Raw genomic sequence first — 12,707 nt, 5'->3', positions numbered from 1 at the left:
CTCACTTTGGGAGAGATTCAGGAAACATTATTTTAATGGTTTATTATTAAAGGTTATATTTTATTAACGTCATTAATCACTTTTCATTACTAATTAAATGTTGGATTCCTACTATCATCTTCTATGACATTTCCTATGACCAGTGCGGAACAGACCAGTTCTGTATATACACTATTGATGGAGTCACTCCAAACGTCCCTTCTCAGTGTATTTGGTGCTGTGCGACTCGGCTTGTGCAGAGCGACTTATTTGAGTGAATATGCATCTTAATTGCAACCAAATGCAACAAAACTAATTAATGAGACCGCACTGATTAATTTTATATTCCACACTTGTATATCTTTATGCAACAAAGTCTTAGGGGTATATTCAATAAGAGTCAGGTCCATTCCTACATGCAGTTGTCGGAATGGACCCGACAACCCCTATTCAAAGAGCGGCCAAATCCGACTGTCGGATTTGGCTGTTCCCTGTGTCCTGTCTTGCCGCTGCTGTCAGTGGGTGCCGGATGCGCTGACAGCAGCGGTGGGGGGAGCATCGTGAGGTGGCCGGCGGGGGGAGCAGTGTGCGGCGGCCGGCGGGGGAGCACTGTGAGGCGGCTGGCGGGGGAGCAGTGTGAGGCGGCCGGCGGGTGGAGCACTGTGAGGCGGCTGGCGGGGTGAGCATCGTGAGGCGGCTGGCGGGGAAGCAGTGTGAGGCGGCCGGCAGGGGAGCAGCGGGAGACGGCCGTCGGGGGGAGCAGAGGGAGACGGCCGGCGGAGGAGCTTCCAGCGGCGGCCGGAGCCGGCAGTGATATGTGCGGCGGCGGGGGAGGCACTACAGGTACTACTCTCATCCCCGTAGCCCGCCGCACCGCTCCTCACCTCAATCCGACTTGTTTTCAAGTTGGATTGAGTTTGTTGGAAAGGGGGGCAAAACCTGTCGGATTTGGCCCCGTTTCCGACAGCAGCAGGTGGATCGGCGGGTATTCCGCCGATCCAACTGCTTTCCGACAAGCCGGGTTTCCCGACTTGTCGGAAAAAATGTGCCCCTATTGAATAGGTCAGAACCCCTTCCGACCTATTCCAGTCGGAAACTGCCGTCTTTCCGACAAGTCGGCAGTTTCCGACTCTTATTGAATACAGCCCTAAGGGGTAAATTTGCTAAGATGGGAGTTCTATTTAAAATTGGATGTTGCCCATAGCAACCAATCAGATGCGATCTGGCGGACAACTATGCAATAGATAGCACCTTTCCTTTTGTATCCATGCCTATTTCCCTATAGATTGTAAGCTTGCGAGCAGGGCCCTCCTACCTCTATGTCTGTTTGTTATTACCCAGTTTTGTCTTCAACGGAATTTGCTGCGCTATATAAGAAACTGTTAATAAATAAATGATAAATAATACTTCTCATTTATCTAGCACCTTCTAGAAGAGAATACCTGGATTCTGATTGGTTGCTAAGGGCAACATCCCATCTTAAATAGAACTCCCATCTTAGTAAATTTACCCCACACTCTGTATACAAAGCGCTATGATGCAGCGACCGCGGCTTTTTTTTTTTCATGTTCCGCTGTGCTTCGTATACAGATCTGGACTATAAGTGTCTCATATCAAACTAATCCGTGCAGTCTCTTGAAGATGTTTTGTCGTATCACACTGCAACCAAGACACACAAATGCACGAGAAAGACACTACACCGCTCGGCGTGGCTCACTTGCGCCTCGTGGCGTTTTGCGGCTGTAAAAGCAGCATCATCATACCTAAAATGACTATTGACTGCAGTCCAGCAACCGGCATAAATTCTTTTCACTGGTCAATCCAAATAGATCTTTAGCTAATTTAAGTTTCTTGAAATATATATAGATTTCTTGTTTAAGGCTTAGCAAAAGAAATCAATGCGGGATCTGAAAGCAGCGGCTTAATGCCCCAACAAGGTATAGTATTGTCTTGTTAAATGGCTCTGAACACATCCATCACTCAGTTTATGGGAGGAGGGGGCCATGCAGCCTTTTTATCATCTCAGTAAAGCAATTTCAATAAAATGGAAATGACATTACAAAATTCAAAAATAAGATATTACTAAAGGTAACAGGGGAAACTGTGCTGCTGAGAAATGATCCAGTCGGCTGAAGTTCTAGATCGTCCGCTCACATACAGGGAGAACGCAGCGGGTTCAACGTGTAAGAAAACCGCCATCCAGGAGAAAATCCGTCATATCAGCCAAAGGGCCGGCCATTGGTCTTCTGGGGTCATTAAGTCATTCTAAAGACTAGACGAAGGTTAAAGGGTCACACTGTGTGATACAAGATTAAATGTATATAGCTTCTACTAGAGTATATTAATATTCTGCATACTCCTCGTACACAGCTTCTCATGACACAAACCAGTAGCCATTCCAATATATTATAAATAATTCAGTTAATAATGTATAGTATGGCCTTGTGGATCACCAGTACAATAGAGGGTTTGTCCAGTTAAATTACATATTTTATACATAATCCGGTAAAACGTATGTCCCTGACAAGTGTAATGAGAGCACATGAAGGGCAGCCTGTCCGCTGCTTGTACTGATAACGGCTGCCTCCACTCTATTCAGCTGTACTGCGAGTGAGAGAAAGATGGGAGAAAAGGGGGAGAGAAGTGAGAGGAAAGAGGGAGAGAGAGGGGGACATAGATGGGAGTGAGTTAGGAACAGATGGAGTAGATAGATGGGAGGAATAGGGGGTGGGAGTAGTTAGGGGGAGATAAAGGAGAGACATGGGATGGATATAGGGGAAGATGGGGGAAGAGAGAGATGAGAGGAATGTGGGAGATGGGATGTATAGGAGAGATGGATGAGAGAGGGGAGAGCAATAGGGGGAGATAAAGGAGAGGTATATGGGGAGATGAGGGGAGAGAGATGAGAGGAATATGGGGAGATGGAGGGAGAAAACGAGATTTATGGTAAGAACTTACCGTTGCTAAATCTCTTTCTATGAGGTACACTTGGTTCCACAGGGAATAACATCGGGGTGTAGAGTAGGATCTTGATCCGAGGCACCAACAGGCTAAAAGTTTTGACTGTTACCCGAATGCATAGCGCCGCCTCCTCTATAACCCCGCCTCCATCTACAGGAGCTCAGTTTTGATAACCAGTCCAATGCAGTAGCAGGTAAGAGAGACGACAACTGTTAGTAGCCATATACACCACATTCTCACGTCACGAGAAGGTGTCAGCGGCTATGCCACACCAACCCAAAGAAGCTAAGTGCATCAGGGTGGGCGCCATGTGGAATCCAGTGTACCTCGCAGAAAGAGATTTAACAACGGTAAGTTCTTACCATAAATCTCGTTTTCTGCAGCGGGGTACACTGGGTTCCACAGGGAATAACATCGGGGGTGTCCTAAAGAGTTCCTCATTGGAGGGGAAGCACTGTAGCGGGCACAAGAACCCGGCGTCCAAAGGAAGCATCCTGGGAGGCGGAAGTATCGAAGGCATAGAACCTTATGAACGTGTTCACTGAGGACCACGTAGCCGCCTTGCACAATTGTTCAAGGGTCGCACCACAACGGGCCGCCCAAGAAGGTCCAACAGTCTGAGTAGAATGGGCCTTGATAGTCGCAGGAGCTGGACGACCAGCATGTACATAAGCTTGTGCAATCACCATTTTAATCCATCTGGCCAGGGTCTGCTTGTGAGCAGGCCAGCCACGTTTGTGAAAACCAGACAGTACAAAGAGAGAATCAGACTTCCTGATGGGAGCTGTCCTCTTCACATAGATATGGACCACATCCAAAGGCCGCTCTTTGGAAGACAATTCAGGAGGGACAAAGGCCAGAACCACAATCTCCTGATTAAGGTGGAAAGAAGACACCACCTTAGGTAGGTACCCGGGACATGTTATAAGAACTGCCCGGTCACGGTGAAAAATCAGATAGGGGGACCTACAAGACAAGGCACCCAAATCCGACACCCGTCTAGCAGAGGCAATAGCCAGCAGAAACAATACCTTAAGAGAAAGACACTTAATGTGTAGCAGATTCAAGAGGCTCAAACGGAGACTCTTGTAACGCCTTCAGAACCACCGACAAATCCCAAGGAGCCACAGGCGGGATGTAAGGAGGTTGAATCCGTAACACACCCTGAGTGAATGTATGAACATCAGGTAGAGTCGCAATTTTTCTCTGGAACCAAACCGACAAGGCAGAAATATGAACCTTGATGGAGGCCAGACGAAGGGGGTCATTCCGAGTTGATCGCTCGCTAGCTAGTTTCAGCAGCCGTGCAAACTCTATGCCGCCGCCCACTGGGGAGTGTATTTTAGCTTAGCAAAAGTGCGAACACATGTGCAGCCGAGCTCTACAAAAACAGTTTGTGCAGTTTCAGAGTAGCTCTGAACCTACTCAGCGCTTGCGATCACTTCAGCCTATTCGTGTACGGAATTGACGTCATACACCCGCCCAGCGAATGCCCAGCCACGCCTGCGTTTTTTCAGACACGCCTGCGTTTTTACAAACACTCCCTGAAAACGGTCAGTTGACACCCAGTAACGTCCCCTCCTGTCAATCTTCTTGAGGCCGTCAGTGCGAAGGAAAACTTCGCTAGAACCTGAGCACAACCACAAAGAGCTTTGTACCCGTACGTCGCGCGTGTGCATTGCGGGTCATGCGCAGAAATGCTGTTTTTTCACCTGATCGCTGCGCAGCGAAAATCGTCAGCAAGCGTTAAACTCGGAATGACCCCCGAAGGCCCAAGTCCAGGCCCTGTTGTAGAAAGTCCAAAGGTTTGGCCGTACTAAACTTGTAAGTGTCATGATTGTTAGTTGCGCACCAAGCAACGTAAGAATTCCAGACCCTATGATAAATCCAAGCAGAAGCCGGTTTACGGGCCTTCAACATGGTTTGAATGACCGACTCAGAAAATCCTTTGGCCCTCAGAACCGAAGCTTCAAGAGCCACGCCATCAAAGCCAACCGGGCCAAATCCTGATATACACAGGGGCCCTGAACGAGGAGATCTGGGAAGTAGAAGGGGACACTCTAGCGAGAGACCCTGAAGATCTGAGAACCAATGCCGTCTGGGCCACGCTGGAGCGATCAGAAGTAAGATTCCTCCTTCTTGCTTGAAATTCCTTAGTACTCTGGGCAAAAGTGACACCGGAGGGAACACGTATGGCAGCCGAAAGTTCCATGGAATTGCCAGTACGTCCACGTACGCTACTTAAGGATCCCTTGTACTTGCCCCGAGACCGGAACCTTGTGATTGTGTCGAGACGCCATCAGATCCACATCTGGTAGGCCCCACTTGTCCACTAGGAGTTGAAAAAAAAATCTGGATGGAGGCTCCACTCTCCGGCGTGTACATCCTGACGACTGAGGAAGTCCGCTTCCCAGTTTAGGACCCCCGGAATGAACACTGCCGATATGGCTGGCAGATGGCGTTCCGCCCACTGAAGAATCCTTGATACTTCCCTCATTGCCATGCGACTTTGAGTGCCGCCTTGATGATTTATGTACGCCACCGTAGTGGCGTTGTTCGTCTGTACTTGACCAGGTCTATTCTGTACTAAATGCTGGGCCAAGTTCAGTGCATTGAACACTGCCCGCAGTTCCAGAATGTTTATCAGGAGGAGAGACTTCTCCCTGGTCCACCGACCCTGAAGGGAGTGTTGCTCCAGTACCGCGCCCTAACCTCTCAGACTGGCATCCGTCATCATAAGGACTCAGATGGAGATCCAGAAGGGATGACCCCTGCTCAAACGTTGGTCATGCAGCCACCAACATAGTGACAGATGGACCTCCGGAGATAAGGAGAGCATGTGAGACCTGATCCGGTGAGGCAGGCTGTCCCATTTGGCAAGAATCAGTTTCTGCAGAGAGCGGGAATGGAATTGAGCGTACTCCACCATGTTGAAAGCCGACACCATGAGACCTAGTGCTTGCATTGCCGAGTGTATCGACACTAGCGGAAGAGATATGAAGCATTGAATCCTGTCCTGAAGTTTCAGGACCTTCTCCTGAGACAAGAACAACCACTGGTTGTGAGTGTCCAGCAACAACCCCAGGTGCACCATGCTCTGAGCAGGGACCACGAAGGGAAGATTTCTTCCAGTTTATGAGCAACCCGTGGGCTTGCAGAAACTAGAGCGTCAAATCCAGATGACATAGGAGAATTTCTGGGGATTTTGCCAGGATCAACAAGTCGTCCAGATACAGGAGGATCCTGACCCCTTGACGGTGGAGTACAGCCGTCATTACAGCTATGACCTTTGTGAAGACTCGCGGAGCCGTGGTCAAACCAAAAGGTAAAGCACGAAACTGATAATAGAGGTTGCCTACAGCAAACCTCAGGTATTGCTGATGCGACATTGCAATAGGAATATGCAGGTAAGCATCCTGTATGTCCAGGGAGACCATATAATCCTGGGCTCCAAGGCCAGAACAATAGAGCGAAGAGTTTCCATATGAAACTTGGAGACTCTCACAAATTTGTTCAAGGACTTGAGGTTGAGCATGGGCCGAGAGGACCCATTCGGTTTCAGGACTAGGAACAGCGGTGAATAGTACCCCTTGCCTCTCTGAGCCAGAGGCACCTGTACCACCACTCCTGTGTCCAGGAGGGACTGTACCACCAAATGAAGAGTTTTTGCCTTCACCTGATCCGAAGGGACGTCTGTCAGGCAAAATCGATAAGGGGGACGATTCTTGAAGGATATGGCGTAAATGTGAGTGACGACTTCCCGTACCCAGGGGTCGGAAGTGGTCTTCAACCATTCCTGGGTAAGTAGAAGTCGGCCTCCCACCCTGGGATCCCCAGAGGTAGGCCTGCCCCGTCATGCAGCAGGCTTGTCAGTTTTGGAAGCAGGCTGACGGGCAGCCCAGGCACGTTTAGGTTTGGGCTTAGTGGTTTTGGAAGTGCGAGCCTGTTTCGAATACGCCTGACCTTTTGCTTTACCTGAAGTACGAAAGGAGTGAAAGGAAGTACTCTTAACCTTCGGCATCGAATGAGCAGTACTAGGTAGATATGCTGTTTAAGCAGAAGCTAAGTCAGCCACTATTTTGTTGATGTCTTCTCCAAAAAGAATGTCTCCGCTAAAAGAGAGCACCTCCAGGGTTTACTTTGAATCCGGATCCACAGACCAGGACCGTAACAAGAGAATCCGGCGAGCCAAAATGGACGTAGTAGAAGCCTTGGCCGCCAAAATACCGGCATCAGAAGCCGCCTCCTTAATGTAATAAGAGGCTGTGACAATATACGAGAGACATTGTCTAGCATTATCAGAAGAATTGGAAGGCCGCTCTGCTTCCACCTCCTGAGCCCACGCTTCAATAGCTTCAGCAGCCCAAGTCGCTGCAATAGTGGGCCGATGCACAGCTCCTGCTAGGGTATAAATAGCCTTTAAGTAACCCTCCACACGCTTATCCGTCGGTTCTTTCAGAGAAGTGATGGTAGTTACAGGCAGAGCTGAGGATACCACCAGCCGAGCCACTTGCGAATCCACCGGCGGGGGTGTTTCCCAATTCTTACTTAGCTCCGCAGCGAGGGGATAGCGAGCCAGAATTTTCTTGTGAGGTGTGAATTTCTTTCCCGGATTTTCCCAGGATTCCTGACGTATGTCAACTAAATGGTCAGAGTGAGGTAAAACTTGTTTAACAACCTGACGTTTAAATCTGCCCGGTTTCTTAGAGGTAGCATCAGGCTCTGGGTCGTCAGTAATTTGAAGAATTAGTCTGATAGCCTCCAATAAGTCAGGAACATCCACCTGTGAGACAGATTCCCCATCAGAAGTATCTGGATTAGTGTCTGTGGGGTCAGTATACACGCCATCCTCATCAGACGAGGTGTCTGGGACGTGGGTGGATTGTGAGGAAGTAATGGCCCGCTTAGAGGACCCCTTGGTCTTAGGCGGGTAAGAGGTAGATTTCTGTTTAGTCAGTGAGTGGTTCAATTGCTGTAAGTTGATCTGCCCATGGCAGAATAACCACAGGGACAATATGCAGTTGTACCGGCACGTGAGTTCCCATAGGGGGCGTAAGTCTAGTTACCAGCATACTTAACAACATGAAAAAAGTAGCCCAAGGTGGGTCATTATGAACCCCCAATGCTACGGACCCACTGGGGGGTAGGGAACCCCCAGAACCTGAACCCCCTGATACTATGTTTTTCTCTAATGTGTCCGCAGTATCACCACCGCGCACTGTGGAATCAGCCGCAGCACCGTCGCCACTTGTAGCTGACATACCTGTAAGCTCAGTTCACGGGCAACCCAGTACAATATCAGCAGTCTAATACCTTAACAAGAACCCCCTGTGCAGTGTATTAGCACAAACAGAGAATTCAAGAGGTATATGGTGACTGAAAATCACAGAGAAAAGTATATCCTGTGAAACATCTATATTAAACAATAGCCCTGGCACACTTAGCCCCCTCAGGGTACAGAATACAGGGACAGAAATCTGAGTCAGATACATGGAATGGAGGTCATGCAGCAGCTGTATGCACACACATATAGTCACAATGTACAATGCAGAAATTATGACATGCAATAAAACTGCACTGGACTAGCAATACAAAGTACAGCTATACAATCAATAGATATATCAATGCACAGTAAATACTGGATGTGTATCACAGGATACTTGTACTACATAACCCTGACTAAATGCATTGTTTCTTAACTAACACAAGTGTCCTGTAAAATGCACAGAGCTGACAGGCAGACGGCTTTACAGAGGAGGTTTTACCCAAACAGTCCCAGGGTCAGCTCAGCATGTGAAAATGTCGCCCAAACACTGACAGGGAGTGAGGGAGAGAGCGAGAGAGAGAGAGAGAGATGCAGCTCCAGAGCGGGAACATTTACTCTAAATGGCGCCCTGGGGCTGGAGAAGGGGCTACAGGTCAGAGCCTTATCCCCCTGCTGGGCTTTACCACCGGGTACTGTGGGCCATATAAAAAAGTTTTTTTAGTAAAACCGACCTGTGCCCCCGCCCTGGTGGTCTAGTGGGGTCCCTGTACTGCCACAGCGTCCACGCCAGCGCGCATGACCCGCCTCCCACTGGGCGCCGGATCGCGATTTTCAGCGGGTCCCACCTGGGGGACCCTCTTACCCCCTCCCTAAGTGCGGCCATGCGATCCAGGAGAGCTGCGTTGGTATGTGTGCCTGACTGAAAACCGGAGCCTCCGCTTTAAGTACCCGGCAACCAGGGCGCGGGAGTATACAGCGCAGCTGGGGTAGGTGATGGGGCAGCAGCAGGAGATGTCAGAGTGACATCTAACACTCACAGTGTCTCTGCTGCAGCCCTTGAAGTCTTAAAATTTCACTTAAAAAAGCTCTTTTGAGGGCTACCTGAGTAGCCCTGCCTGTTGTATGCCTGCACTGCATGGCACCAACTACAAAACTGAGCTCCTGTGCATGGAGGCGGGGTTATAGAGGAGGCGGCGCTATGCATTCTGGGAACAGTCAAAGCTGTTAGCCTGTAGGTGCCTCGGATCAAGAACCTACTCTACACCCCGATGTTATTCCCTGTGGAACCCAGTGTACCCTGCTGCAGAAAGAAAGATGAGAGGAATACAGGGAGACGAAGGGAGAGAGAGAGATGGGAGGTATAGGGGAGAGCAATAGGGGGAGAGAGAGATGAGAGGTATACGGGGAGATGGGAGAGAGAGATGAGAGGAATACGGGGAGATGGGGGGAGAGATGAAAGGAATAGGGGGAGATGGTGGGAGAGAGAAGAGAGGAATACGGGGAGATGGGGGGAGAGATGAGAGGAATACGGGGAGATGGGGGGAGAGATGAAAGGAATAGGGGGAGATGGTGGGAGAGAGAAGAGAGGAATACGGGGAGATGGGGGGAGAGATGAAAGGAATAGGGAGAGATGAAAGGAATAGGGGGAGATGGTGGGAGAGAGAAGAGAGGAATACGGGGAGATGGGGGGAGAGATGAAAGGAATAGGGGGAGATGAAAGGAATAGGGGGAGATGGTGGGAGAGAGAAGAGAGGAATACGGGGAGATGGGGGGAGAGATGAAAGGAATAGGGGGAGATGGTGGGAGAGAGAAGAGAGGAATACGGGGAGATGGGGGGAGAGAAGAGAGGAATACGGGGAGATGGGGGGAGAGATGAAAGGAATAGGGGGAGATGGGGGGAGAGATGAAAGGAATAGGGGGAGATGGGGGGAGAGATGAAAGGAATAGGGGGAGATGGGGGGAGAGATGAAAGGAATAGGGGGAGATGGGGGGAGAGAGAAGAGAGGAATAGGAGGAGATGGGGGGAGAGATGAAAGGAATAGGGGGAGATGGTGGGAGAGAGAAGAGAGGAATACGGGGAGATGGGGGGAGAGAGAAGAGAGGAATAGGGGGAGATGGTGGGAGAGAGAAGAGAGGAATACGGGGAGATGGGGGGAGAGATGAAAGGAATAGGGGGAGATGGGGGGAGAGATGAAAGGAATAGGAGGAGATGGGGGGAGAGATGAAAGGAATATGGGGAGATGGTGGGAGAGAGAAGAGGAATAGGGGGAGATGGGGGGAGAGATGAAAGGAATAGGGGGAGATGGTGGGAGAGAGAAGAGAGGAATAGGGGGAGATGGGGGAAGAGATGAAAGGAATAGAGGGAGATGGTGGGAGAGAGAAGAGAGGAATATGGGGAGATGGGGGGAGAGAGAAGAGAGGAATACGGGGAGATGGGGGGAGAGATGAAAGGAATAGGGGGAGATGGGGGGAGAGATGAAAGGAATACAGGGGGAGATGGTGGGAGAGAGAAGAGAGGAATACGGGGAGATGGGGGGAGAGATGAAAGGAATAGGGGGAGATGGTGGGAGAGAGAAGAGAGGAATACGGGGAGATGGGGGGAGAGATGAAAGGAATATGGGGAGATGGTGGGAGAGAGAAGAGGAATAGGGGGAGATGGGGGGAGAGATGAAAGGAATAGGGGGAGATGGTGGGAGAGAGAAGAGAGGAATAGGGGGAGATGGGGGGAGAGATGAAAGGAATAGGGGGAGATGGTGGGAGAGAGAAGAGAGGAATATGGGGAGATGGGGGGAGAGATGAAAGGAATAGGGGGAGATGGTGGGAGAGAGAAGAGAGGAATATGGGGAGATGGGGGGAGAGAGAAGAGAGGAATACCGGGAGATGGGGGGAGAGATGAAAGGAATAGGGGGAGATGGTGGGAGAGAGAAGAGAGGAATACAGGGAGATGGGGGGAGAGATGAAAGGAATAGGGGGAGATGGGGGGAGAGATGAAAGGAATAGGGGGAGATGGTGGGAGAGAGAAGAGAGAAATAGGGGGAGATGGGGGGAGAGATAAAAGTAATAGGGGGAGATGGGGGAGAGAGAAGAGAGGAATAGGGGGAGATGGGGGGAGAGAAAAGAGAGGAATACGGGGAGATGGGGGGAGAGAGAAGAGAGGAATACGGGGAGATGGGGGGAGAGATGAAAGGAATAGGGGGAGATGGTGGGAGAGAGAAGAGAGGAATACGGGGAGATGGGGGAGAGATGAAAGGAATAGGGGGAGATGGTGGGAGAGAGAAGAGAGAAATAGGGGGAGATGGGGGGAGAGATAAAAGGAATAGGGGGAGATGGGGGAGAGAGAAGAGAGGAATAGGGGGAGATGGGGGGAGAGAAAAGAGAGGAATACGGGTAGATGGGGGGAGAGATGAAAGGAATAGGCGGAGATGGTGGAAGAGAGAAGAGAGGAATACGGGGAGATGGGGGAGAGAGATGAAAGGAATAGGGGGAGATGGTGGGAGAGAGAAGAGAGGAATACGGGGAGATGGGGGGGGGGATGAGAGGAATACAGGGGGAGAGAGAGGTGAAAAGAATGGGGGGATATAGAGAGATTAGAGGAATGAGGGAGATGGGGGGAGAGAGAGAGTAGAGAGGAATAGTGGGAGAGAGAGAGATACAAGATAAATAGTTGGAGTAGGGGAGAGAAATAGGGGGAGATAAATGGGTATAAAGGGGGGGGGGGGGGACTATAGTACCACACTTTATAGTTAGCGACCTGGCAAACAGGGGGGGTCTAATTACTAGTCATAAATAATGTAATAATTAATGTTAGTGCAGACAAGTATCATCTTTCAGCTTCTCCTTCCTAATACACTGTAATGTATTCTATCCTATCCCATAGAATATTATAGTAAAGCATAACTGCATACCATGCTAATAAAATAAATACAGTATAGCACAGTGTAGTGCATTACACAAAACGAGGGCTGCATGATTATGACTATGGGGGTCATTCAGACCTAATCGCACGCTAGGTTTTTTCACTGCCCTGCGATCAGGTCAGAAATGCGCATGCGTATGCACCACAATGTGCAGGCGCGTCACACGGGTACAAAGTGGATCGTTGCTGAGCGGTGAATTTAACGAAGAATCCATTCGCACAGCCGATCGTAAAGAGATTGACAGGAAGAGGGCGTTTGTGGGTGTCAGCTGATCGTTTTCTGGGAGTGGTTGGAAAAACGCAGGCGGGTCCAAGCGTTTGCAGGACAAGTGCCACCACTATATCAGCATAATGCAGACTCTTCATCTCATAGTATAACACAAAGCAATCCTATCCCAAGTGGCTGCCTCAATACTTTAATGCCACAGGATGTAACAAATGGTTAAACGAGTAATGGGGACCTCACTGCTGAGGGATACAAGGAATAAGCAGCACAATGCCTCACTATTCCTATAGATAATATAAATGGGGGGTCCGTGCTTGTTGTACAGTGTACTGTGGAGTCGCAAGTGCCACAATTTATGT

At 49.8% G+C, this 12,707-nt stretch overlaps 1 protein-coding gene across 4 annotated transcripts in view; it reads right to left on the bottom strand.

Moving 5' to 3' along the window:
- PIK3C3 (phosphatidylinositol 3-kinase catalytic subunit type 3) overlaps positions 1–12,707 on the bottom strand; it is a 365,653-nt gene that overhangs the window by 63,418 nt on the left and 289,528 nt on the right. Inside the window, exon 25 of one of the 4 annotated variants that reach the window (XM_063958250.1) lies at positions 28–2,251. The exons of the other annotated variants lie outside the window; for them this stretch is intronic. Coding sequence (XP_063814320.1) covers positions 2,240–2,251 — 12 coding nt within the window. The 3' untranslated portion in view covers positions 28–2,239. Of the gene's footprint in view, positions 1–27; positions 2,252–12,707 lie in introns of those variants that run through there. 4 annotated transcript variants of the gene reach the window in all.

Source organism: Pseudophryne corroboree, chromosome 1 (genome assembly GCF_028390025.1).
Source record: "Pseudophryne corroboree isolate aPseCor3 chromosome 1, aPseCor3.hap2, whole genome shotgun sequence".
Lineage (NCBI taxonomy): Eukaryota > Metazoa > Chordata > Amphibia > Anura > Myobatrachidae > Pseudophryne > Pseudophryne corroboree.
This window is presented reverse-complemented; position numbering and strand designations above follow the sequence as displayed.